At 52.4% G+C, this 27,729-nt stretch overlaps 1 protein-coding gene across 19 annotated transcripts in view; it reads left to right on the forward strand.

Annotated features, from left to right (window-relative positions):
• The window catches only part of ATP11A (ATPase phospholipid transporting 11A), a 130,038-nt gene extending 102,616 nt beyond the window's left edge, over positions 1 to 27,422 (forward strand). For 4 of the 19 annotated variants that reach the window (XM_072761050.1, XM_072761040.1, XM_072761054.1 and 1 more), the window contains 13 exons: positions 382 to 563; positions 2,651 to 2,902; positions 4,405 to 4,579; positions 6,396 to 6,498; positions 6,633 to 6,778; positions 7,238 to 7,297; positions 8,395 to 8,522; positions 10,053 to 10,188; positions 10,635 to 10,658; positions 15,607 to 15,672; positions 16,321 to 16,424; positions 18,249 to 18,414; positions 23,307 to 27,422. In XM_072761050.1, the coding sequence (XP_072617151.1) occupies positions 382 to 563; positions 2,651 to 2,902; positions 4,405 to 4,579; positions 6,396 to 6,498; positions 6,633 to 6,778; positions 7,238 to 7,297; positions 8,395 to 8,522; positions 10,053 to 10,188; positions 10,635 to 10,658; positions 15,607 to 15,672; positions 16,321 to 16,424; positions 18,249 to 18,414; positions 23,307 to 23,414 (1,650 nt within the window). In that variant the 3' untranslated portion in view covers positions 23,415 to 27,422. Of the gene's footprint in view, positions 1 to 381; positions 564 to 2,650; positions 2,903 to 4,404; positions 4,580 to 6,395; positions 6,499 to 6,632; positions 6,779 to 7,237; positions 7,298 to 8,394; positions 8,523 to 10,052; positions 10,189 to 10,634; positions 10,659 to 15,606; positions 15,673 to 16,320; positions 16,425 to 18,248; positions 18,415 to 20,028; positions 20,116 to 22,188; positions 22,292 to 23,306 lie in introns of all 19 variants that reach the window. The other 15 variants (XM_072761053.1, XM_072761049.1, XM_072761060.1 and 12 more) reach the window with 7 other exon arrangements.
• The last annotated feature ends 307 nt before the right edge of the window (positions 27,423 to 27,729 follow it).

The following is a 27,729-nucleotide window of genomic DNA, read 5'->3' on the forward strand; positions in this document are numbered from 1 at the left end:
TGGTATCACAGACTTCCCACGTAAAAAACGTTACTGTAGAAACATCACCTGATATTTACAGTGGAATTTCTAAATACTGTCCTAAGAAAAATTTAACCCTTCATTTGTCAAAATAAAAGAACAAAGTCTTATATTTTCACAGCCCTGATTTGTATTATTGCCATGCTTACCTGTTTGGAATTTAGTAATCTATAATGATTGTATATTTAATGTGCATATAAATAATTCAGGTATAATGGCAATCCTTTAAGGGTTGATTGCCTGTTAATTCTGCAGTCAGTTTGGATGAAAGAGAGGGGATATTGAGAAAGCTCATGACAGATAAAATTCCAGGGGAGTGACACTTGGATTTACAGTTAAATGCTGTGCTATCTCCCGCAGGAAGGGCTTCGAACCTTGTGTGTTGCCTACAAAAGGCTCAATCCGGAAGAATATGAAGGCATTTGTACACTGCTGCAGGCTGCCAAAGTGGCACTTCAGGATCGAGAAAAGAAGCTAGCAGAGGCCTATGAACAAATAGAGAAAGACCTTGTTCTGCTGGGTGCCACGGCTGTCGAGGACAGGTAGAGTCTGCGCCGTGCCCCATCAAGGCCAGCAGTGGTGGTGCTGAGGTGGCGGGGCCTGCGGGGTGCAGTGGGACTGACTGCCACACCTCATGTCCTCACGTGGACGTGCATCTGCAGCAGGACACGACAGGCCTCAGGGTGGTGTCCCCCAAGGTCGTGCCTGGACCATGTTTTACTGCCGTGAATCAGGACCAGATGGTTGTCTCGTTCATAACACGTCATCAGTAGTCAAGAAACAGTCATTCATAAACCATTCTTTAGCATTCAGTCAAGAATTGATTCTGCTCCTAAAATTTGTCAGCAGCCCTAAGTTCACGCATAACATTTTCGATATGAACGTACTCAGTGTCATTTCTTGTTGAAGAAACTTAAAACTGTGAAGTAGAATATCGCAGAAACTATGACTAATGACTGGTAACATTACCAAATGTGTGTCTCCTGTGCTCCGAAGCCACAGCCGCTCACCTGCCACCATTATGTGTGGAGGCTGGAAGTGAGTTCAGGCCTCGTGCGTGCATGTCATTCTTGTGACTTGAAAGCATGGAGAGAAAGGAAAAGAAAAAATACCCCCATTTAATAGAATGAAGCAGACACTTGAGGGCATTTGCTAAAGGTTTATTTCCTGTAAAGTTTCAGAGTCTTTAAGGTATAAATGAACCTGACTGTTAAGTCCTTACTGGAAACCCACACTTCCCAGTGTCTTTAATGACCAGTCTTTGGCTTCCCAACCTCAATAGGGTGTCGGGTGACATGTCTGACACTGCTGTGTCTAGAAGTCCTGTCACTCCGGCCAGATGGGGGCCCAGGTGCCAACACAGGAAGCATAGCTTGCACTCGGGATGGGCCTCAGACTGAAGCCATGGCCACTGAGGGTCCCCTGGCCAGGGGACCTAGAGAGGGACATGTGGTGCATTTGCCTGGAGACTGTCCTCGAAGGAGGTGCAGGGAGGGGAAGGTCTAATTGGGGGAGCTGTGCCCGCACACCCTCCTGAGGGTTGAAGGAGCAGATCCACTCAGAGGGAAGACGAGACCTCGAAAACAGAAGTGGCCTGGGGCAGGTGGGAGCCAGCAGCTTTGAAGTGATAATACTCGGTCACAGATCATTTTCCTGAAACCCCAGAACATTTCTGCAGACTGACCTTTCTGGCTTCGGTTTCAGAAAAGTGGAAAGTAGATGAAATTGAGATGTTTTCTGTGTCTCTCGAATGCCGAGGTCATGGGCTTGGGGCTATACTGAAGAGGCCCACCCCAAGTCTCATTGGGTCGCCCCAGTTAGGACCTGAACCCACCAGTACCGGACAGGAGCATGGCACACTATGGCACACTGCCTGCCAAAAGCCAGGACTATAAAGTCTGGAGAGAATGTAAGTCCCACGTGAGGCAGACGTGGCTTTGATACAAGGCCTCCACACACAGCAAGGCAACCTGAGCAGTGTGTGAACTGCTCGTCCGTGTGCGTGCTGTTGCATGCCCACCATCTGGGTTTCCCACACCTCAGATGGGGTTGCTGATGGAGCCTAACCCCATGACCTTCGGTGGAGGCAGAGTGCTTCCCAGCATCACACGTGTGGAGAGCCCAGGGTCTGTGTCGGCAGGTGGTGGAACACAGCTGGCTGTCCCGTATCTTACCTGATTTAGAGGTGCCTGGGCTCCAGTCTGTAAGTGTCAGATTACAGCAGTTCATGCAAAGGAAAGCACAGCGAGTACTACAGATCACCTGTTTTCCCGATCCCATCTTTCCCTGGTTAAGACGGTTTGTGGTCGCTCCTGTGGTTACTTAAAATCCTCCACAAGTCAGGGGTCCCAGCTAGACAGAGCAAGTGTGCTCACCAGGTGTCGAGTATGCAAGACAGACACTTCTTACTATTACACGTTTTCCTGTAAGGAAGTGCTCTCCTGTGAACAGTTAACATGTAACCATAAAAACTCCAGGTGCTTCATGGGAAGATTGCGAGGTAGTGGCATGGTGATTTTTAGTTTGAGGGAACAGAAACAATTTCATAGCTCACAAATTTTTGAGATTCTTTGCTTTGATTCACCTGTGTCACACCCAGGATTGTGTGTCTCATTTCTGCTCTGCTCAGGCTCCAGGAGAAAGCTGCTGACACCATAGAAGCTCTGCAGAAGGCTGGGATCAAGGTCTGGGTTCTCACTGGGGACAAGATGGAGACAGCAGCTGCCACCTGCTATGCCTGCAAGCTGTTTAGGAGGAACACACAGCTACTTGAACTCACCACCAAGAAAATTGAGGAGCAGAGTCTACACGACGTCCTGTTTGAGCTGAGCAAGACTGTCCTGCGCCATAGTGGGAGCTTGACAAGGGACAACTTCTCAGGGTAGGCAGTGCCCCCATCCCACCACAGAAGGGCTGCGTGCCTTCAGTACCCCTGCAGGCAGCCTGGTCCGTCCCCGGGGGTCCCCACGGCATCAGTGTGTCTGCGGTGAACCACGGAATTGGGCCAGAGTCATGTCTTTGCAGCAAGTGTGATGTGTCTTTTTGCATAAGATGTGTGTGTGTGTTCACTTTTAAACTGCTGCTTATGGGTGCAGGCTTGACTGATTAATAAAATACTAGGGTTGGGATCGTTCTCATTGGCTGATGAGGCACTCGGGCTGTATTGCGGATTCCTCTGGGTGTCTGTCAGTGGAGACAGAAAATATTAATAATGCTTAATATTAATAATGATTATTTCTCTGTTCAGACAGAGCCGGATATGCCCATGATTGTTCTTCCCAAGAACATTCAGCAGTTTTCTCACATTTTATCAATGCTGTCCTTGCTGGTATCAGATGCATGATCTGAGGTTAAGATTTCATGGGAATCATTTTAGATTTTCATTAATGTAGTAAAGCAAAAGCAGCTCTCTCATCCTATGCAAATGTTAGATTATTCATAAGGAGTGGGAGATGCTTCCCTTCACCGATCTGTAGGATTCCTCTGGGGGATTAGAGATGATCTTGTAATTTTGAAACCCAGCAAAAAGACATATGCTGACCGCACTCTTTCCAACTCACGCCCTCCAGCAGGATGCCCCATGAAGGTTGGCTGCAAGCCTGCAGCCCGAGGCTGGTTACCGTGGCCAGGCTTCACAAGTAAAGACAGCTCTACGGGCCGCAGGCACATGTTCTCCATCTGTTGTGGAGAAGTACTAGAATCTGCACACAAAACCACTAGAACTGTGTTTGTTCTGCTTCGGTGGCATGAGATTGTGTTGTTAAAATTCAGTTTCAGAGGACGCCTGGGTGGCTCAGCAGTTGAGCATCTGCCTTCAGTTCAGGGCATGCTCCCGGGTTCTGGGGATCAAGTCCTGCATGGGTCTCCCTGCAGGGAGCCTGTTTCTCCCTCTGCCTATGTCTCTGCCTCTCTCTGCGTGTGTCTCATGAATAAATAAATAAAATCTTTATTTATTTATTCTTTTAAATCTTTAAAAAAAAAAAAATCCTCCATTTAGGGACGCCTGGGTGGCTCAGTGGTTGAGCATCTGCCTTTGGCTCAGGGCATGATCCCGGGGGCCTGGGATCGAGTCCAGCATCGGGCTCCCCACGGGGAGCCTGCTTCTCCCTCTGCCTATGTCTCTGCTTCTCTCTGTGTGTCTCGTGAATAATAAATAAAATCTTTAAAAAAATAAAAATAAAAAATAGAACTCAATTTAAAGTGTGGTAGAGGGTGTTACATCCAGTGCTCTAAAGACTATATTGATAAAACAAGGAACCCCAGTTTCTTAATTCCCTGATCATCAATCTATAGCATCTGTAGACATCCCAAAAAATTACATAGTCTTTTGAAGTCTGTGGACTTAGCTACTGAGTAACCTCTCTGGTTTGTGTAACTAAACAGACTGTCTGCAGACATGCAAGACTATGGCTTGATCATTGATGGAGCTGCGCTGTCTCTGATCATGAAGCCCCGAGAGGACGGAAGCTGTGGCAACTACCGAGAGCTGTTCCTGGAGATCTGCCGAAACTGCAGCGCTGTGCTCTGCTGCCGCATGGCACCCCTGCAGAAGGCTCAGGTCAGGCCTGCCCCGGCCTCCACAGGCCCTGGGATGGGTGGAACCCAGAGCCTTGGCGTAGTTCTGACAGCCTCTACTTTTCTCTTTTTTAAATCCAGCAAGGCACCACCTTTTAAAACTAGAAGCAGGAATGGCAGGCATTAAACATGGATCTTACTTGGCTGGTTGTGGTTAGTTAAGAGTTGTTTGAATCACGTGGACAATCGTCCCAGTGGAGGCTGGGAAGCCTGGCCCTGTGTGACTCCTCTTGTGAAATAAAACCACATCACAGAGGTATAATCTCATCTATAAGCATCTGTAGGAAAATCTATCAGAAAGACAGAAGGGTGCAACTGCTTATTAGGTACCTGCTGTTGTTAGGGAGACAGATACAGTTAACCCACTCGACCTATGGAAAGATTCTGCTGTATGAGTGATGTCATGCTAATTGTACAGAGAAGAGTAAGACCCAGAAAATTGGGGCCACTTGTCTGCAGGATGTGCTTGGAAACTCCAGTCCCAGCATGGCTTCTGGCCTGCAGGACTCCAGACTCCTGTTCTCCTACCACCACATGGTCCACTGGGGACACACGGAAGACATGTTTCTTTTTGATATTTTGTAAAGTGTTATAGAAGACACATGTAAGCACGGGGTCCTACTGGTGTCAGTAAACCTATAGTATGTCTCCCTTTATCCAGCCACATTTTAGATCAATTGCTCTTCAACTGTTTATGAAAGAAATCTGTCACTTCTCAGCTGACCAAGAGACCAAGGGTTGGGGTAAAACACTGAAAACTACATGTGAAGAGCTCGTTTCTAGCATTTGTAGCACACCACGTGTGTGTGGCACAGCAGAGCCTCTAGAGGTACCAGGACCCACCCCCGATGGGCACCCATGAGACCCAGGAGCATGGCTGCAGGGCTGCCCCACCCCCACACCCCCTGCCCTGTCTTCTGTGTCCGACTCCACGTAAATCTCGTGTCACCACGTCCAGGAGGACAACTCAGGACTTTATGTTCTATCTTCTACCATGTGTTCCATGGCCCTTTTTTTTTTTTTTCAGTTTTTAACGGACTTTCACAAATGTTTACACATATTAGCATTTCAGACTCTCATCTCGAAGCAGCAGGCAGTCCACATGCCACTCCTCATCTTTTCCATCTTCCACCCTGAACCATGGCACTTAGACATATAGACGGAGAAAAAGTTTGCAAAGAAATGCATACTTGAAAAAAAAAAAAAAAAAGAAAAAGAAATGCATACTTGAAATTATTAATTGTATCAAATTGCCAGGTAGGATTTGCACACGTGGCAAGTGCAAGGATTAAAAAAGCAGGAGCACTGAGGAGGGCACTTGACAGGATGAGCACTGGATGTTATACTATATGTTGGCAAATCAAACTTCAATTAAAAATATATATATATAAATAAAAAAAATAGAAGTAGCTCAGTGCTCAGCAATGGATGCTCAACACCACATAGCGTGTCTGGTAGCCAAACATGCTGTTCAGGTGCTCCCCTAGGTTTACTGACCATCTGCTGAATCTGTGTGTGCTGCGGTAGCTGACGGCTGCTTCCTTCATGTCGTGTTTCACCAGCCTTTCTCAGTCTGTTGCCTACAGTCATGCTAGCTGCCTTCTCTTGACTCTGTTGTACTTCCAGCATGAGAGGATCCATCCCGTGTGCAGAGCGGCTTGAACGGAGGAGGGCCACACCAATCAGATCACTGTCCCTTTCTCCTTGACTGACTTGACATCTGTGTTCTTTCTAGTTAGTGAATAATCTGTGCAGATGGAGAACAGAGAAGATAAATGCTACATTTCTTTATTTTCCAGATTGTTAAATTAATCAAACTTTCAAAGGAGCACCCCATCACGTTAGCCATTGGTGATGGCGCCAACGACGTCAGCATGATTCTGGAGGCGCACGTTGGCATTGGTGAGCCATCTGCACCTGGGTGCCCATGAGGTGGGGAGGGGAGGCAGTGGCGGGACCCGCCACCTTGTTGGTGGTGCCTTGTCTGCTCCTGGCTGCTTTCCCTCCCAGTGCTGAGAGTGGGTCTCCTCCCACAGGTGTCATCGGGAAGGAGGGTCGTCAGGCTGCAAGGAATAGCGACTATGCAGTCCCAAAATTTAAGCACCTGAAGAAGATGCTGCTTGTTCATGGACATTTCTATTACATCCGGATATCTGAGCTCGTGCAGTACTTCTTCTATAAGGTAGGAGGGTGTCCCTGCTGTGGCCGCAGGTGGTGTGCTAAGTGCTGCACAGTGCAGCAAGGGGCAGCTCAGGAGGGGACACAAGTAGCCGACAGGGAGGTAGTGCCATGCTGCCCCCAAGACAGGAGGTACGGCCCGCCTTGTGCACAGATTCGGTGGGGAGCCTGGAGGAACCTCGCCATCATCACGTGATTGAGAGAAGGCAGTTCTTCTGTGAGTCCTGGAGATGATTCATTGATCATGCTCAGGCCACGCTGAGTCCCTGGATGCCATCCGCTCACAAGGCAGTGTGCCTGGTAGTGCCATTAAAACAGGAGCAGACTTTAAAACCTGTCACCCACGCTTCTGAGAACAGGGCACTTTGGGGTCACTTCCTGCAGATATGGTGTGACAGCTGAGGAGGGGAGACACCTCCCACAGCGCACTCTTGGACTAACTGGCATGTGGCTTGCCTTTCAGAATGTCTGCTTCATTTTCCCTCAGTTTTTATACCAGTTCTTCTGTGGATTTTCACAACAGGTGAGTCCTGCTGACTGGAGTCAGAAGCTTCCCGGGCCTTACCTCCCTTCCCTTTGGTGTGGCTTGAAGGGGTGAGCAGGCTATAGGGATAAGTAGGCTATAAGAGGAGCAGGCTACAGGGATGAGTAGGCTATAAGGGGAGCAGGCTGCAGGGGGTGAGTAGGCTCTAAGGGGAGCAGGCTGCAGGGGTGAGTAGGTTATAAGGGGAGTAGGCTGCAGGGGTGACTATGCTATAAGGGGAGCAGGCTGCAGGGATGAGTAGGCTATAGGGGGAGAAGCCTGCAGGAATGTGTAGGCTATACGGAGAGCAAGTTCCAGGGGTGGGTAGGCTATAAGGGGAGTAGCTTACAGGGGTGGGTATGTTATAAGGGGAACAAGTTGCAGGGAGTAGTAAGCTAAGAGGGGAGCAGCCTGCAGGGGTGAGTAGACTATATAAGGGGAGCAGGTTGCAGGGGTGAGTAGGCTATAAGGAGAACAGCCTGCAGGGATGTGTAGGCTTCAGGGGGCAGCAGGTCAGGGGTGCAGTGCCCTCCACCTCACACCCCTGTGCAGCCTATCCTCAGGCAAACTCAGGAGCAAACATGGGGGCCCAGTGGCTCCAATGGGCTTGCTCATGGGCCCCCAGCAAGGTGCCTGGTGCATGCCTCATGCACATGTGGGCTGTCCCAGGTTTTCTGCCCCTCACTGAGAGGATCAGGTTGGCACCTGAGACCCCCTCCTGAGTGCCTGGTCATCGTGTCCCAGGAGAGCAGCAGCCCCTCAAGGATCCCTTCCCCCTGCAGGGTTGGGACTGGGAATAATTGACACTTGAAGATGGCATCCAAATTGCAGACTTTTCAGCAACCTTGTTTGTTGCAAGTTGGCAGTGGCTGAGGGAGGGATTCATGGTGGGACTGTGGCTCTAACCCTCACAGTTGACGTCATGAAGGGTTGAAAACATCCTGTTGTCTATAGCTACAGAAAGAGGACTGTATGATTTTTAAGATGCTCATGTTTCTGGGTCTTTGCAAATTAATGTATACGTTTAAACAAAATGTGAAACGAGTTTGTTGAGGGCTGCAGAGCGCGGTTCTCAGCGTGGTTCTGTCCTCCCGCAGACTTTGTACGACACTGCCTACCTGACACTGTACAACATCAGCTTTACTTCCCTCCCGATCCTCTTGTACAGCCTGATGGAACAGCATGTCAGCATAGACACGCTCAGGAGAGACCCTTCCCTCTACAGGTACAAGCCCAGTGGTCCCTGCATGCCACTTCCTACACAGAAACCCCTGCTCTGGTTCTCTCAAACCCAGAAGCATCCCCTTCAGCTGGTACCCTCACTTCCATGGGAAGCAATGTGACTTCAGTAAATAGACTGCAAATTTAGGCGAGGATTTGAAATGAGCCTGTCAGCCAGTTTGTATCTAACAAGCTTTTTAGTAGTTAGAGGAGGACCTGGGATCAGAGCTTCCAGCCCGGTGACTCCAGTGGTTTGTAGCCTCCATTATCCTTTAAAGCCAAATACATTACCTTCCATGAGATAAAAAGGAAAGTTAGTAGATCTGATGTCATAGTGCTCTTTTTTTGCCAAAAAGTATTTTCTAACAATTGGGAAAAAGTGTTTTTCTGCTGTATTGGAGTGTACTCCAAGATTGCTGGCAGATTCAGTATGTTAACTGTTTTTGTGGCTTTTTAGAGTAAATTCCTCATATCAGATAATGTTAGATGCGTGTGTAGTTTTAAGAATGCACAGATTCTGTGAGCGCTTACCCGGTTTCCCTGGTGGTTACTGCCTGACAATGTCCCACGGAGGGTTGAGCGGTGCCCCCCGGACATGACCACCAGTATCATCCAGCACTTACTGGGGTGGGGCAGTCCTGCACCCACACACTGCAGACTGCTAGCCAGCGTCATGGCCTTCGTCAGAGTGTTGGCCGCGGCATTGTGTCTGGGAGCCCTGGAGCCCCCCATGATTGCGTTGGGCAGTAAAGCAATCGTGGAGCTCACTGTATACCATCAGGGTTGGCCTCCTGTGGGCTAACAGCTATATGAGTCGCAGCGGGAGCTATGCCAGGAGCCTGACACCCACAGTTTGCCTGACGCGGGAAGGTCCATGGGCCTTGTGTCCTGATCCATTCACAAGCAGACATGTGAGCGTCTGTCTGCCTTAGGCACATCCGTGTCCCCCTGGAGGGAGGGAACCGAACCCATTGTCTGCTCTTCACCTTTGATCCCATGGGGATGTTGTCCATGTGGTCCCTGTGCCACTGTAGCATGTTTCCTCTGTTCACTGTCCTCTGGCTCTGCTTCTGTACCGTGGCTGCCCCAAGGCCTTGGTGAAGCCAGGCAGAGCATGGGGTGAAGGGACGAGGGGTGTCCAGCAGGTGGCCATAGGGTAGGCGGCCAGAGCACATGCAGTGTGTGACTTGGGGACACATTCCATGTGATGGCATGGGGAGGAGCCTGCTGGGATTTCCCCAGAAGGCTATGAGATCAGGGCCAGCCCCAGTGCAGGTGCAGAGGGCATTAAGCAGAGGAGGGGAGCCACACCTGCACAGGCAGGGTGGCCCCCTGCAGACAGACCCTGGGTCCTGGGTACAAGGCCCAATTCTCCATTGCCCACTTTCAGAGCCAGTGGGCTCTGCAGCCTAGGGTGGCACAGTGGCCAAAGGGACTTTCCTGGACAGATGGTCACTGCAGGGCCTGGAGACGGCCTGGTCACCTTGGGGGTTTGGTTTTACTGACCTGCAATCTCACCTATTTGCTTACACAGAGATATTGCTAAGAACGCTCTACTCCGCTGGCGCGTGTTCATTTACTGGACATTCTTAGGAGTATTTGATGCTCTGGTATTCTTCTTTGGTGCTTATTTCATGTTTGAAAACACGACGGTGACCAGCAATGGACAGGTTAGTGCGGAACCACATCTTCTTGGCTGGGCTTCTCCAGGTCCCCATCGGGCACAGGGCAGGGGGGCCTGTGTGGCCTGGTATGTGGGCGTCTACCCCTGGGGGCCGCGGGCACCTGTAAGTGCTGTGCTCTGTGTGGCTCTGCTCCCCAGGGAATACCCCTCTTGAGAGCTACAGGCTTGTGGGAGTCCGTCCACCACTAGCTGCTCCTCCAGCTATGCCCATCACTCTGGCATAGCCTATTTCTTATGGGAATTAATTTCATATTTAACACATTGTAGCATTTTTTTACATACTTACCTTAAGTATCTGTTGTCTTTGCAAGGAGTAGATTTGTAGTTGGCTGATAGCCAGTCAGCCCTCTGGTCATTTGCATAATCTCTGGGGGTTGTTTATTCGTATCTTGCTTTTGTCTTTTTGCCACTGGCCTCCCTCCCCACTCTCAGATAATGACCACCAACACACACATGGTAAGAAAACTGTGGGTTTGTCCTTTATGTTTTGAAGTGCATTAAAAATAAAATATTTCTCGAAATATTTTCACTTGTGGCGACTTCTGTGTGCTTTGTCGGTAGAAACCTGTGGGCTGCCGCCGGCCCCCACGTGGGGCCAGCGCTGCATTAGACGAGTATGTCTGCATCTGGTTTTGTACTTGCTGTTTCTTCTCTCAGTTTCTGTGTCAGGCTGGCCAGCCGAGGAAGTGGTGGTTTTTAAGTGGATTTGATATATTTAAACGTCCCTTAAACTTCCATGCAAGGCACCGTCCCAGGTACGGGATGCCCAGTGGAGACGCAGCACCAAGTGTTGGGCACAGGTCAAGAATAGCAGGTGCACATGGGGGATGCTCAGGTGCATCCCCTGCTGGCGCGTGCAGGAGGTGATCTGTGGGTAGAAGCTCCCCGCGCCGCATGAGGGCCTCTCCTCCTACTGAGTCCTCCTTCTGTCTCTCGGGAGCACACTCTCCCTGCCAGGTGGGCGGACTATTCACTGGCAAGTGGCAAGTTTTTTCTTTCCTCTCATTACTAAAAGGTGCTGCTCTTTCATTGTAACTTAAATCAACTTTTCCTAAATTGATCTTGAAAACGTTTTAAACATTTCATTGGACTTTTTTAAAGCTTGACCTTTTTTTTTTTTTTTTTTTTAAGCTTAACATTTTTCTAGGATTCGTTCTTTGTCTTTGTTCCCCTGGGTAACCCCTGAACACTGGCAGGGACTGTGCTCCTGCAGGGCATCCACGGGACTTCTGTCCTGCACGTACCTTGGGAAGAACTAAGATTTTGTGTCTCCAGAGCTGGGACGTCTGGACTGAGGTCAACTGTCAGTACCGCGAATGGCTCCTCACCTGGGCCTGAGTCCAGACAGATTAAGGACTGTACAGATTAAGGACTGTACACTCTCAGGCACTCAAACTCGGGGGTTTTGTGTAAAATTGATGGTACTATTTTATTCCGCTCCTTAGTTGCCTCCGTCTCAATAGAACTTAGCAAAGTGACCGGTACCTCCCGAGCATCCCTAGGACACAGTTTCAGTGGGAATGGATATGCACGAAAATATGTGTGTGCCTGTGCACCCTGGACGTGGTCGTGCCCATGGCAGGCACGATGTGGCCTTGCAGTGCTGGTCCCTCATGAGGCCTGGGCAGTGTCTCCTCCTCGTGCTCAAACCCCTGGAGCCCTGACATGCTCTTGGCCAAGCCCCCTCCAGCTGCTCCTCATGCTGATGAGGGTCAGGGGGCAGTGGTGCCTTGCAGGAGTTCCTGCCTGTTCCTGGGTGCCTTCTGCTCTCCCCCTGACTGGCCTGTTTCCGTAGGACGCTTGGAGCCTGCAGGACACCTGAACCCTAACCTGTGGCCCAGCGCTTATCCTCATTACCACCACAGGCTGCTCAGTAGCCCAGCAATACTGTGCCCCAGTGCGCAGGTCAGTTGGTACCAAGTAGGGCCTGTAGTGTGAGGTGTTTGCCCACAGTGACACATTTGAGAGGCAAAATTTCCTGCGGTAGACGGCAGAGAGCCTGAAAACCAGCACTGTGAGAGCGAGTGAGGAGGAACCACGGCACCCGCGGTCTTGAGGGAGCACATTTCCCTCCCGTATCTCAGGGGACAGGAGCCCCCAGAGGCTGGGGCAGCCCAAAGCCACTCCACGCAAGGAAAGGCCAAGATTAAATGCTGTTCTGACTCCAGGGCCCCCCACAACTCCACATGGAGCCTTTCTCATCAGGATGGTTTTCTTACATTCTCATCGGCTTTGGTGCTAAGGTGAGATGGCCCACAAAACTAGGATGGCACTGTAGCCTGGCTCTGTAGTAACCCGGGTACATTGAGGGCCAGTCTCCGGCGGTTGACGGTGCCTCTGGTGCATGCACAGCAGGAGTCTGCTGATGTCAATGCCCATCCATTCTGGCCAACCACCCTTCCTGGCCAGAAGCATTTCGGGGCATGACGGTTCAGAAGCCCCATCCCATCGACGATGGGGAGGTGAGGTCTCCTTGAGATCTACATCATCCTGTAGGAGTGTTCGTAGGTCACGTGGGGTGTCAAGGGATGCTCATCCATCACTTCTTGGTAGGAACATGTTCTGCGCAGACACAAGAGCCAACGTTATTTCTCCTGCTGCCGCAAACTAGAGCACTGAGACCGTTCCTCACTCTCATGGAGCAGCAGGTTCAGCTCTGGACGGGGCTGGCACGCGTGGTAACAGAAGTCAGCTGACACAGAGGCCAGATGGTGACCGCACACACCCTAGAAGTAGGGAGTCTGTGTGAAGGGAGCATGGACGGGATTTTTATGGCCGGGATCTTGAGAAAACACAGTTAGGTCTGTTGTGGAATATTTTTACACGTGAAAATGAAGTTGGTTGGGTGTGAGGGCTTTTGTGAGCAGAACACTTTCCTACAAGATGCTCCTGGAGAACAGAGGCCCAGTGAGGGGGGACCTGGGGCTCGTGGGTGCTTGGTAGGTGTTCGTGCCCCTGACGGAGGCTGGAAAGTCCCTGGAAGTCTGTGTGGAGGGGAGTGCTCCCGTAGCACACCAGGCCAGGCCTCCTCCTGGGGCGGGACGGATGGCATACAGGGAGCAGACCCTCTGGACACCCTAGCACAGAGGGGGACAGCTGACTTGGGGGGGCATCCTGCCTCCCACCTCTCTCCCCCAAATCCAAAGAAATCATGGTAAACAACTTCAGTAATATTAGCAGTGAGCCTTCTACCTGCAGCAAATAAAGACATTAGTAGACTGCTTTCCCTTTGCGCCTCCACTACTGCTGAGAAAATAGGTTCTAACTCCCTTACGTGAGAAGCTAGTTGAAAGGTACATTCCAGAAACGCTTTCCTCCAGAAAGGTGTACAGTACATTTTGTGGCCCCCCCAAACCTACTGTGGAGCTGGGTTCGAGAGCCCTTGAGAGGCTAGTGGAAAGCTGCATTCAAGGGATGCTTGTTCCCAGAGTTAAGCCCAGTGATTTCCATTGGGCCTCCAACCGAATGTGGAGCTAGGGCCTAACTCCAGCGGGTCAGGAACTGTCTGCCCAGGGCAGCACCAGGGCTCGCAACCTCTCCGTTCTGGAGTCGACACAGCTGTGCGCTTCTGCTGCGTGCCTGTAACCATTGCAGCTGAGGCCCACATGCGCTGCTGGTGAGGCATCAGGAGACCTCTCCCCGGGTCTGCTAGTCACCAAGTCTACAGATCTGCCAACTCACGATACTGTTGGTGCACCCCTGTGCCCCTGCGGTGCACCCTCACGCTTCTGCAGTTTGCTGTCATCTGATGCTTCAGAAGTGTTTCCATGCTCCCTGCCATGTTGGGTGGTGACCACAGGCTCATGGTGTCAGGAAGAGCAGGAGGCAGGCCTCCCGCCAGGCCCCCGTGACAGGCCCACTTGGGGTCTGGGCTGCAGGCTGCCCCAACCTGGTGTGGCTCACCCTGTCCTTTTGTCTGCGAACGTCGGCTTCCAGCAAAAACAAATGCAATGTTGTGTCCTGACACCCTGCTGGCCGAGCACTTTCATAGGCTGCTGCCAGCTGCACCCGGTCCCAGAGTTTAACATTTTTCCTGCCCCCAAAGTTAACATTGACAAGACAGCACTTCCTGACCAGAGTTCCTTCCCTGGGCATTACTGCCTATTAGGGCTGGAAAGTTGCAGGCTTTCATGGGGCCGCCCTGGGCAGTTAGCAGACCCACCCCCACCCGCGAGATGCCAGGAACTCCCTCCCCAATGCAGCCACCAGCACCGTCTAGGGACTTTGAGGGTGTCCCCAGAGGCAGAGTCGCCTCCAGGAAGCCACCCGTGTGTCGTGTCAGAAGCTCGTTTTGCTCCCAGGGATGGACAGGTGTCAGTGGGGGTCTGTGGGGGCCCGTGTGCCACAGGAAGTCCTCACGGCAGTTCAAGGTCCTACAGGGAGCTTCCTGCCTCCCCGGACGTGTGCAGAGGCCCAGTAACTGTGCCCCCGCAGCCACATGTAGATTCGTTCTGTGTTGAAATCTAACCACACAAAGCCGTGGTGTTCGAGCCTTTTAATTCTTTGTGAACTAGGGCTGCTTTCTTTCAAAGAAGTCGTAGGTGCATTTTCTAAGAGGCATGGTCCCCGTACACCAGGAGGAGGCTGTGCTTAGGGGATTCTGCAGAAATCTCAAGGAGAATCGCTCCCGTGGACTAAAATCCCCCAAGGACTGGTTTTTCCCCAATGAGAAAGTCAGTATTTTGCTTTCTGTGTCTGTGTCTGTAGTTGAGAAATGTCTTGTTTTTGTGGTTTGAGCCTGTGTTTTTACTGGTGCAGCTTCGCAGTGCCACACAGAGTCTTGCTGCCCCCGGCAACCCCCCCCCCAGCAGGTGGGCATGTCCCGCTGGGGGCTGGGGGCTTGGGGCTGGAGGCCAGCACTCGCCTGTGGGCCTGCCTCCAGTTCCCCTCACCCTGTGATCCTGGCTGGCGGTGTTGCCGTTGGTGACATGGTCATGACGTGGTCATGCTCTCCCGCCCACCAGCGGCTGGTGGTTGGTTCTCAGGGCGGGCAGGTGTTTGAGTTTGGAGGACAGTAGCCAGCCCTCCTGAATTCACTCTGAAGTGTGCAGGAGCACAGAGCGGGGAGCGGGGCCGTGTCCCTCCCATGTGAACACAAGGCTGCAGAGCTGCAGCCGCCCTGTGCGTACCACGCTCCAGCTCCTGGGGACTCTCCCCGCCGTCTGCCTTGTTAAGACACTGTCTGTTGAGTGTGGAGGGGCCGGCATCCAGGGCCCAGCAGGACAGGCTCTGAGCCCTTCCCTGAGCTGCTGGCCTGGCCCTGGCTTCTGTCAGTGACAAACTTGGTCCGTGTGTGTGTGGGGTCTGGGCTTCTGGCACGGGAGCATGGTGAGACAGTCCTGTTTTGAACGTGCAGGAGGAGCTGTGTGTATTAAGTGGAGACTCTGGACTCTTTTCCCTACAGATCTTTGGAAACTGGACATTTGGGACGCTGGTGTTCACCGTGATGGTATTTACAGTAACACTGAAGGTGAGTTCCTGCCACAGACATTCCTCCTTACGGCCCAGCCAACCACTGTGGGCGTGCCACCCCGTCTGTCATCAACTGGGCACAGGCTGGACACCCCCAGGGCCGCAGCCCCTCAGGATGCAGCCCCCCCAAGCCACACACCCCAGGCCCACCCTTCCTAGGTCCGCACCCCCCGAGGCCCCCCCAGCCCTGCACCAGGCGACCTGCTCTGTGAACTAGAATTACACAGAAGGATGAGGGAATGAGCTTTTTGTTGGAAATGAGTCAGATTCAAATTCTTTAAAACAGCGAGCAGCCCCCCCACACACACACAAACAGTGAACGTATTGGGGGAATTCATGTCTTGTCACAGTCAAACCAGGGTCCGTGTTCAGTGTGCGTCTTCGGTGGGAAGGCAGCTGACAAGGTAGCTGCTCCACTGGGTTCTCCGCGTGTGGGAGACCCTCCAGGCGTGTCCCTGGGATGTGTGGGCGGTGCCTTCTCTCCTGGGGAACCTCAGGTTCCCTTCTTCCTCAGCAGGTTTGTGTGGGCGCTTTGGCCGCTGGGGAGCCAGGGTGGTCTGTCCGGTTGCATCTCTTCTCCTTGGCTTTCAGTCCTTGCTACCGCGGCTCCTTCCAGCCCACCTCACCACCCATGTCTGTGTTTCAGCTGGCGCTCGACACGCACTACTGGACGTGGATAAACCACTTTGTCATCTGGGGGTCGCTGCTGTTCTACATCGTCTTCTCCCTCCTCTGGGGAGGGATTATCTGGTAGGAGCTCGGGGTACTCACGGTCCTGCGGAGCTTGCTTCCAGAGCCCCAGCGTGCATCCCGCACGACCTCGTTCCTGCGGCAAGGCGTGGTGCCAGCCCAGAGCCGCTGCCTGGACCCACGTTCTCTGTGGGGGAGCAACGCTAAGTGGCACGTGATGAGGCTGGAACGTGGGAGAGTGGGTGCCCAGGCTCCAGGGACCTCCTTTAGATTGCAGGTCAGAGAAGACCTTTAACCCAGGGCCTGGGAGGGGGCCGGCCTGCTCATCTCGGGTGTCCTGGCTGCCTCCTGGGGCGGGTCCCAGGTTATATGTGTGTCTGGCGTGTTGAGTCCAGCCTCCCGTGCTGCGGCAGTGATGAGCAGGTGTCATGGAACACCAGCAGGGCTGGCCCAAAGACCACCCAGGACGCTCAGCAGAGGGGCAGCCGAGTCCCAGTGCTCTGTAGAGAGATTGCCGTGGCTGCCAGGTTAAAAACAAACCTGAGGGATCCCTGGGTGGCGCAGCGGTTTGGCGCCTGCCTTTGGTCCAGGGCGCGATCCTCGAGACCCGGGATCAAATCCCACATTGGGCTCCCGGTGCATGGAGCCTGCTTCTCCCTCTGCCTGTGTCTCTGCCTCTCTCTCTCTCTGTATGACTATCATAAGTAAATAAAATTAAAAAAAAATTGTTAAAAAAAACAACAACAAACTTGAGTGAGACGTGAACAGGACAATAAACCCGTGGTGCTGGGTTGGTGGCCCCTGTTAGGGGCGAGGAGTGGCTGTGTGTGGCATCTCTCCTGGTGCTCTTATTGCCATACCTTGGCTCGTTGCTGTTCCTTCTGCCCAGACATCCTTTCAGACTAGCCGACCCTGTGAGCTCTTACGTATCCTTCAGAACCCCATGCGTCAGCGCCCTCCTTGGGCTTCTCTTGAGCCCCTGCGCAGTCAAGGCAGTCCCACCTTGTCACCCGGTTGCCTAAACTTTCGTCCCTGCTCCCACTACAGCACATACTGCGTTTTCTGTAATTCTCCTGTGTGCACCTCACCTCCCTGTGAGGCAGAGTGTTTCCTGGGATGCAGCTGGGACCTGGGAGTGCCGCCCATGGAGCATGCTGGCCAGAAACATGTCTTCTCCTGTGTGGTCTCCCCGCAGCGGGCTGCCCGCCCCACCTCTCCGAGCTTCTCTGACCTCTAGTGCCAGCGCTGTGCACTGCATGCTCTCTGGGACCTGTAGGTGCTGAGCTAGGTGGTTTCCAGCCTTGATCCCCGAGGGCCCACAGTTCATCCTGAAAACCTGTGAGCCCAGCCCCCGGGCCTGGCGTTGACCACTGGTCCCTCCCAGCTCCTCTCATGGGTCCTAGTGTAGATATTTTCTTGAATTATAGGTTTGCCTGGGTGAGAGACCATTTGTGCTATTTTCATAGGAAAATGACTTTTTTCACAGTCTGAATCCTGGGTTGTTAACCAGCCCTGCTGATCAGAACCTGTGCCGTCCTCTGCGTGTTAATAGCCAGTGCTCAGGTTATGATTCCAGGATACAAAAAAAAAAAAAAAAAATCACCAATTTTCATGCTTTAAAGTCATTTTGTGCTGTCCTGAAATCTCCAGAGGACTTCCCTTGTCTTTGGGCTGATTTGTGGAATTCCTGCCTCCTTCCCCCACTGCTTACAGCCCTGCGCCCCCTGCTCATGAGTAGTTAGCGCACATGGGCCAAGTGCCCTGAGGGTTGGTGACAGTGGTAAAATCTCCGGGAACAGGTGCACTCTTCCTGAGCAGAGAAGATGGGCCCGGGTTTTGGCATCCCCTGGGTGACCACCGACCTGCCTATCTGTTGTTTTCTAGGCCATTCCTCAATTATCAAAGGATGTACTATGTGTTCATCCAGATGTTGTCCAGCGGCCCAGCCTGGCTGGTCATCATCCTCCTCATCACTGTCAGCCTCCTTCCTGACGTTCTCAAGAAAGTCCTGTGTAGGCAGCTGTGGCCCAGCGCCACAGAGAGAGTCCAGGTACAGGCGGGGCTACGGGGGTGGGCCCATGGGGGAAGGAAGGGGGCTGTGTGCATGCCCTGGAGCCCAGCCAGAACAAGCGCTGTGGTCACTGTAGGGAAAGCAGGAGAGGTTTGTGCTTGGCAACGTGATGAGTCCTCACAATGCCGCGGAGGATTTTAAGCATGAACCCAGGTGAGATGCAGGGTGACCCAGAAGCTAGTCAGCCGAAATAAGAGAAAGATGGGCAGACAAGGACTCAGCCAGCTCAGAAGGCAAATTCTTTTGTGAATCTGAAAAAGTGTTTTAAATTAATTGTTACCTTGAAGGTAAAGTTGCCCAAGTCTCAGGTGTGGGGGATGTGGCTAAAACACTGGCACTGACTCTGGGAATTTTGGTGAGCACTAGGGTCCCACACTTTCCACCATCCCCACTGAGGCCAACAGGCGAGTGAGTTCTGGGTTTGGGAGAGAAGTGATCTGTGCAGAATGCCCACCCTGGCTGACGAACAGCAGCAGATGTCACTCGGAGCTTCCCAGAACCACTCTGGGCTGCTCGTGTTCTCAGGGAGGGCACACTCCCTCACCCCTCACCCCAAGATCTCGGGGAGGTGCAGAGCCTTCATAAAGAGAAGGGAGGATCCTGCCAAGTATGCAGAAGGCAGAGCAGGACTCTCCCTGCAGGTGCGTGTCTTCCCTGTGGAGCACAGGTGGGCCTGCAGGTGGGCGGATGATCCATGCCCTCTAGGGCCAGAGGAAAGCTCTGGAAGCTCAGATGGCCCCAGCACTCAGCCTCTAAGTGCAGTTGGCTGGCCTCTGGGATGGGAAAGAGCTAGGCCTTCACGGGGTTTGCAGCAAGTGAGGTCCCAGCACCGTGTGCCCCTCCTCTACCCGATTCAGGGATTGAAGGGGATCAGGGTGGGCGAACTTCCTCTGAAGCCTCGGACTAGTTTATAACATTGGGCATAGCGCCCCATCCCTCCCTAATGGTTCCCAGCTTGAGCCCAAGTGTTCATATTCAGCCTGGCAGAGCGCAGGAGTGTGCATGGATGCCTGTGCTCTGAGCTCTTGAGCGACACTGCCTTATGACAAGTGTGGATGGCCGTGAGGAGGAGAGGCCCTCCAGGAGGGGTTGTCCCGGAGGGGGCATCCAGGGATACGGGCTTCTGGGAGGGGGCGTCCAGTGAGGGGGCATCCAGAGAAGGGGGCATCCAGGAGGTGGTGTCCGGGGAGGGGGGGCACCCGGGGAGGGGGGCATCCAGGGTAGCAGGCATCCAGGAGGGGGTGTCCTGGAAGGGGTGTCCAGGAAAGGGGGCATCCAGGGAATGGGGCATCCTGCGAAGCAGGGAATGGGGCGTCTGGGGAACAGGGCATCCAGGGAAGGGGGTGTGTGGGGAAGGAGGAGTCCGAGGAGGGTTTCTGCCCAGGGTGCCGGGTTGTTTCGGGCAGAGACCCACTCCTGGTTTGCTTCACAGTGATGGGATGCTCGAGGGAGGTTCCTGCGATTGACTGGGCTCGGACCGCCTTAACTTGTTTCTCTCTTCCTTCCTCCTTCCCTTGTCTCACCTGTCTGTCCACTAACCGCCCCCACTTGTCTCGCGGCGCGCATGGCCCCTCGGCCCCTCTGGGACTGCAGACTAAGAACCAGTGCCTTTCTGTCGAGCAGTCCACCATCTTTATGCTCTCTCAGACCTCCAGCAGTCTGAGTTTCTAACGGAACAAGGTGATGCTTTTCTGTCATTTGGCGGTGGGGTTACAGTCACAGGAAGAGAGGGCCGCCTCCTCGCTGAGAGCCATCCCCCTCTGCTCCCGGGCTGGCCTCTGCTGTCCCGGATGTGCATGTGTCAGGAGCTCCTGGGGTGACCTGGGTCTGAGGGCTGCCCTGGCTGTGGCCTGTGCTCTGTGTCCACGGGAGGGGCCAGGTCCCCATGCCCCTGACCAGCACTTAGGGCTGCACACTGGCCAGTGGCTACCAGCGGCCCTTGCACACAGGTGTGGGTGCGGCCCCTCCTAAGTTGCTTGAGCCTACGTGAGCCGAGTCCCCTCAGCACCACACCCTCTCTGCAGCCCATGGCGCATGGACAACAGGACCTCCTCACTCATGCACCCGTTCCACGGACAGGGAGACTGAGGCCCTCCAGAGGGCCTTGCAGAAAAGAGAGGGCTCGGGCTGAGCCACTCCGACCAGGGGCAGAGACAGAGAGATGTGTTTGGTCCAAGTAGTTTTTCGAATTCTCTTTTAACTTTAAAAAAAAAAAAAAATCTGTTTTAAGGAAAAGCCTCTACTTTGCTGTACACGGTAGTGTTGGCTTATTTCTTGGCAGCACGGGGCCACGTCCGGGGCCACGTCTGTGGCAGCTGCTGGGACCCAGTGTGCCCACGAGTAGCCAAGATTGTAGGGACACATCTGCCCAGGGATGGCTTTGTCCGTTTCTCGTCTGTTTGTCCATGTGTCTGAATGTCACATTCATGGAGGCTTCATATCAGAGATGCTTTGAAAATATGTGTTTCCTGGTGCAGCTGAGTTCATTGGAAAATATCCCAGTAAGAAAAGGTTGTTTTATTTAAATGACTGTTCATCCTCAAGTTCAAATACTGTTTTTTTAACTAACAGGATGGTACATTTTTTAACTTCTGGTAATTATCAACAATCAAAATTTTTCTACTCTGGTGCCATCAGAACTTGCTAGAATAAATGACATGATTCCATCTCACTACGTACATACTTGGAAACGTTTGGGATGCACGTATTAGAGGAGCACCATAAGTCATAGGATGTGCTTATGAGATGGATTAAATCTTGCCAACTCTGGGCTAGAAATACATAATTGCCCTGTTGACGGATGAGGTTTGCTACGAGTTGCTGTCACAGCCGCCTCTGGCTGCTCGGGGCAGGCTGGTGCTGGGCGGCTGCAGCATCCACGGCCACACCTGCACCGGCCAGAGCACGTGGTATGCACATGGGCGGGCGCTTGTGCTTCTGGGAACCCACCCAGACACCTGCAAAGCTTTGGAGGAATAGACCTGGACCAGTCTTCCTTTATGTGGATGGCATTTCCTTCCACCTGTTCTGCTAAAATCAAAAACATCACAGGCACCACAGGTTTTATGTGTATGCCTATGTAACCTACGTGTGCGTATTTATACACGCATTCAGCTGGGTTAGCCCATGCCCCGATTAGTTCATCCTTCCCCTTGTCAGGAAACATCCTGCATCTCACACTTCATACTTCTTCACCTCTTAAAATTCCCTTCTTCCTGGTGACCGAGACCCTAATACGTTTGACTAGAAAGCCAGCATTGGGATGCCTGGCCGCATTGACCTGCGGCACTGTGACACCCACACCCCTCGGGGGTCTAGCCTTGGGTGGGACTCATGTGTCCAACAGGAGTCGGAGCTACGGACGGGGGCAGAGGTTCAGGCAGGTGCGGTTCCTCCCCCGGGGGTAAGCACTGAGGAAGCTGCGTGGGAGCAGCCAGTCTGGCCCTTCCTGCTGAGCTGCCCATGGGCCCTCAGCCCACTGCCTGGGCCTGCCCTGTTCTCCTCTCCGTGCCCTGTCCTGACCCTCGGTCTTTGTCACGTGAAGGACAGTTAGGAAGACCAGCTCCTTCCCTGGCAGCACCCACATGGAGAGCCTGTGCCCATCCCACTGCCCCCAGCTCACATGGACGTCCAGGGGACACGCACTGCTGGCTCAGGCCCCGTGCCCGGCTGTGAGGCAGGGTTGCACTCTCCAATGGGAAGTGCTTTCGGGGCCAGGCACAGCCCCTCTCAGTATTTTTCCTCACCTTGCAGCAGAACACGAAACTCAAAGCATCGGTCGCTGCTGCGCCGAGCATGGACGGGCCACTTCTGAAGGACCTCTTGCCGCGGCCGAGGCGCCATTAGCCAAGGATAGGTAACAGTGTCTGCCACACTGCTGGCAGGCCTCCTGGGTGTGCTGTGATCCTTCCAAACTGTCCATTTTTCCTCCAAAGTTTTGCTGTGCTGTGCCATTTTGGTAACAAAGGTTCATGATGAAAAGCAAACACTTTTTACGCACACATGTGTATTTCTCCCAGGTAAGTGACCTGAGCATGGCTGGGCTGCATGTGGCTGTGTACAGCATGCACATACTCACATGTGCCATGGCCAGCGTCTTTCCACATGCATTTATGGGAGGCCACTCACCCTGTGTGCCCTGTGGTTAGTCTGTAGAACAAAGCTCATTCCTCGGCTGTGGTCATGGACACTCTTCCTCTTAAAGGTGTATCAGGAAAGACCAAATTGTGAAAAAACAGTGGGATATTGCATAATTCACATTGAATACACCCAGGCAGACATCTGGCCTAGGTCATCTGTTGTCCATCAGCCAACACGTGGAGCCGTGTCTGCCCCAGAAAGGTGTGGAAATGCAGCCACATGCACGAAGCACCCTGAGCTGGGCTTCGAGGCACGACAGGCACACCTGCCTTCTTGTCCAGGAGCAGGTGTGCCTGAGGACGGTTATCCCTGGAAGACCAATTTCTCCTGCACTACTGCCCCCATCCCTGCTGCCTGGTAAATTTAACAATGTCTAGGTGAGGTTGCTGGCTTCCTTGGGCCCTGAGAACCCACACAGACCATGTTTGTGTGCGTGGAGGGGACCCTGGGCCCCAGTCTCGGTCCCCAGGCAGTCTCTGTCCCTCTGGCACAGGCTTTACAGTGACTCACCTCGGGTGTACCTGACAGTGGAGCCAACCAAGCAAGGTAGCTGTTCGTAGCCAGAACGTGGTCAGCACGCTGGTTCCATATTCTCAGTCATATGGGACACACAAGCCCGGCCTGTGTCTGGAATGGGAGTCCCCACAGGCAGCGTCAGAGCAGGGTAGGCAGGGTTCCTGGTAGGGGGACGGGGTCCTGGGACTGACGCTATCCTTTCTGTTCTCCAACAGAGCACATGCATGTGCGGCCACGACCACCTCCCAGAACTCACCCTCCTGGCCTGTCCACAGAGCCCCAGCCCCTGGGCCATGTTCCAGGCCCGCACACAAAACAGGTGACGCTGACGTGGCCTCCCTCAAGGGTCTCCTGCACAGCCATCACCTCCCAGTCCTGCGCCCCACGGGCACTGCTGGTGGACGGGCCGCCGGTCCAAGCCTCTGAGAGCCGCACACGTGTACTTCTCCACACCCCCCGGGGAGGCACAAGAACAACCGGACTTGTCTGGAGCACATGGCTGGCGCGCCGCCTCTCCTGGGTCTGGGGGCCCCACACGGCCTCCCTCGGGCTTCAGTTGGGCTGCAAGGAAGGGCGCACACAGCCCGGGGCATCCCGGGCCAAGGCCTCTAGTCTCAGGTGCCACCAGATGAGGACACCGTGTGGTGGTGACCATCACCCTGAGCAGGGCTAGCCGCACCGCCATCAATCCTGAGCACAGCGGCCCAGTCCTCACTGTGGGACCTGCTGGCCGGGCCTCTGTGCTTCTTTGTCTGCAGCACTCCGGTCCTCGTGCTCCTGGAGCTGGCCAGACTGGAACCTGGCGTCACCTGTTCCCACAGCCCGTCCACGTCCGGGACTGTCCTGCTTCTGTCCCAGCCTGCTACCTAGCAAAGCTGCTTGTCGGGATCTGTCTGAGGGGGAGTTTGCCTCTCCAAGGGAGCTAGCATCCCCTGTGCGGATCTCTGAGTGTTTCCTGTGCCCTGGCCTGTGGAGGAGAAAGTATTGTGCATGAACGATTGGCAGCTCTGTCCACTGAAGCCTTCCCAGGACACATTCAGAGGTAGTTTTCCTCATGCCCCACAGGTAGAACCTCCCCGCGTTCTCTTGTCGGGGCGCTTGTCTCACCGGTTCCAGGGGAAGGCTGCTGGCCGGGCTGTGCCGATCAGGCCCCTTCAAGGTCCTCATCGACAGGGGCCCCCAGGGACCACATCCATCTCCCAGAATCTGTTTCAGGCCGACACAGGTCTGAAGGTGAGGCAGCATCTGCATCCCGAAAGCAGGATGGCCGCCCTGGACCAGACCTTGCATTGTGTGTCAGATCTCTGCCATGTTGCAATGGGCTGTCCAGGGGTCAGGTGAGGTGGGCAGACGTTCAGAAGGCTGCCGTGCTGATAGTCCCCATCCCTTCTCTGGACCGCTCTTTGCTTCTAGAAATAACTCTTTGATGTAGCCTTAATGGTCCACAAAGACATTTCAGTCAGATTCAAAGTTTGGATGTTGAAATAGATGCCTTTTTAGAAAAGCATCACCCAGAAGCTCAACTCCAAGCAGGCCCCTTGCCCACTGCTGGGTTCCAGGCCACTGTTGGGACCGGGGATGCTGGTGCGTGGACACGGAGTTGTCTTCGGAGTCGCTAGGTGCCAGGCATTTTTGAAAGTCCAGATTTCACAGCTTGATTGTATCATGTTTTGCCTATAAAATATTTATTTGAACTGGGGGATGAATTAACTGAGTACACAGAGTAATGGGGATGAGTTCAGGTGAAGTAGAAACAGCATACCAAAGACCAGGAGAAAGGACGAAGAGCGCCGGGGTCTCCGTCCAGTCCGTCCTGTGTCCCCCGCGTCCCCACGTCCTATGTGTGGTGGCGCCCCGGACGTCCCGTCCGCGCTAGACCCTGCGAACAATGCTGTGTGTGTTTTTACAGCCGTTTTTAAGAACCTAATATGGGTATACATGTAATACCTGTAGGGGGACAGATTCTCTGTATGTTTAGTTAACAAATTCTTTGTAATGTATTTTTTTAGAAATCTTAAAATTGCCTTTGCACTGAAGTATTTTCATAGCTGTTTCTATCTCTTGATTCATTTATTTGTTAACATACCACATCTAATTTTTAAAGTATTTTTTAAAGCTTTTATTTTTTAAGTTGACTAACTTTTGGCCACTTTGCATTTAAATTCTGGTGGGAGTTCCAGCGGAATGTCTCCATATCCAATGAATGTGAAGTCTCAGATTTGATTTTGTTCTCCCTGTTTGTGTTTGGTGCTCCCAGCAGCAGTGATTCATTGAAGGCATATTTAGAGCACAATATTTTGCTTGCTTGCTCTTCATAGTTGATTGCAGATTTCATCTGCTTTTTTGTGTGTTTTTTTTTTTTATTTCCATCCTTCGGCCTTAAAATAGAAGCTTCTCGATGGATGGTTCGGTATCCTCTCTCCCCTGGGCTGAGACAGTCGCTACTTAACCTCTGAGAATGTGCATCTCATTGTGGAAGTCACTAACCCCTTACACGCTCCAGATGGCTTTCACCAGATTGTTTGGGAAATGCCCCGAGACTGCACCCGGTCCCTGGACATGGACAGCGGGTGGGAGGCAGAGCGGAAGAGCCGCTGGGATGGATGTGTGCATAGGACCCGGTGCCACCTCTCATCTCCACTAGTTCCTATTTACTTGCCTTAAAATGACCTTCAAGCAAGTCCTGTCAACTTTAAACATTTTTCTTAGTTTTGGAAATCTTGTTCAGGACTGCCCGCGTTAATGAACTCCCACACTGGCCCCAACTTCTGGTTCTGAACTGGCACACCATCCATCCCCTTCAGAGCAGGTCACCAATAAAGCACAGGTGGTCCTGACTGGGTCCTCGTCTCCTGCTTTCAGCAACATGTCCACTCAGGGCCACACACGTGCACGTGTACAAGCTCGTACGCACGTGCACACACACACACACACACAGTGCGCACAGACATGCTCCCTGGGCTCCAAGCATCCTGCCTCCTTCCTAAGGGGACCCTGCCAGGAGCTCCATGAACACAAGGCTCCTTGGACCTTGGGCCCGGGGCATGCAAGGGGGCTACGGATGGACGATGCTGCAGGGCCGCTGCCTAACAAGCGCCACCTCCTCAGGGAGGCCTCCCGGCTGACGCCTCCCACAGCTCCGCCCATAGGACAGGTGGCAGAGAGCAGTGTCTGGACCTCCGAGCTGCGGGGCCTCTACCTGCACCTGGGAGCCTTGGCTGGCCCTCTGCCATGGGCAGCTGGGGGAAAAGACAACCTCCCCTTGGCAACTCCAGTTAGAACCCACATCAGCCAGTCCCATGCGTTTGACTCTAGGGTGAACACAGACCAGACACGACCCCCATGGGGGCGGTGGCTGCCCGAGGAAAGGAGGCCCACACGCCCGGCTTCTGCACTGGCGAGTTTATAGAATAGTTGTTTGGCCTGGTGAGATTTTGCAGCTTCAAGTACAGAAATGCCTCCTACATGCTGTTCTAATTAGCCTCAAATTGTTGCACATCAAGTGTCCCGTGCAGCCTAAAGAGAGTTTTCCAGCCTTTTTCTTTAAAAGCACGAAGTTTGTCCGTGTTGCACTGACTGGTAATAATCTAATGCAACTCCTCCTGCTTTACTTTGAAATCCACATTATTCGTGTAACAGCTCTGGGTTATATTTCGGTGTGTGGTTTCCTGCCTTCTACATTTCTTTTGGAAACTTCCCATTTAAAAACAGGAAAAATGTCAGTTGGCAAATGCATTTTTTTTTAAGTTAGAGGGTTAGGTGAATGGGAGTGAGAATCATTCTGATATTGTCTATAAACAAAGCTTTAACGATGATGCATTGGAAGTATTAAAGTGTGATTCTACTTTTGCAGAAAAAATCTAAAGATCAGTTTATATAGCTTTATTTTTATCTTATCGAAGTATACAGAATTTTAATATGCATATATTGTCTCTGACTTAAAATTATGATGTGCATTGCCATTTAAAATGTCCATTCATTATGTAATGCAATAAAAGAGAATCTTCAAAATGTATTTAACATGAATGGTATCTATAGTTGTCATCATCATAAATACTGGAATTTATTTTTAATTATGAAATATAGTAGGTACAGTTAAGATAATAAATCAGTCTCCAGGTAGTAATGTTTGATTGATAATAATTCATTAACCCACTTTAAAAAATTAAATTGTGATTAAACCAAATCTTACATTTCTGTAAAGTTTATTTTGTATGCTACTGGTTTTAACTTTTATTTCTGTAGATAATATCGATGATAATTATATCAGACTTTTCTGCAGATTATTTAAGCAGGAAACTTGAATCTGCTTGCAATAAAGATGAAAGAAATGTCTGGTTTGGTTTCTTTATAAATAAGAACAATAATCAGCAGTTAGGCCCAAGTCTCTAGGGACAGAAGCTGCAGGGTGAGCCCTGTCAGCCCAAGTGTTTGGGCTGAGGGTCCCCTGATGCCCAGGTGGTGCCTGCATTCACCGAGGCCACAGCGCGGCCCAGGCATGCAGGGCAGGAGGGCTGCCTCGTGGGATTGCTGGCTGAGCTCTACTGTCCTCTTGCCACCTGGGGTGTAAGCTTCCACCTCCCCCATTCTTACTCTCATCTCTCTTCTTGCCTCCTATCCAGACTTGGGCCACGTCAT

The sequence above is a fragment of the Vulpes vulpes genome, chromosome 6 (assembly GCF_048418805.1).
Source record: "Vulpes vulpes isolate BD-2025 chromosome 6, VulVul3, whole genome shotgun sequence".
Taxonomy (NCBI): domain Eukaryota; kingdom Metazoa; phylum Chordata; class Mammalia; order Carnivora; family Canidae; genus Vulpes; species Vulpes vulpes.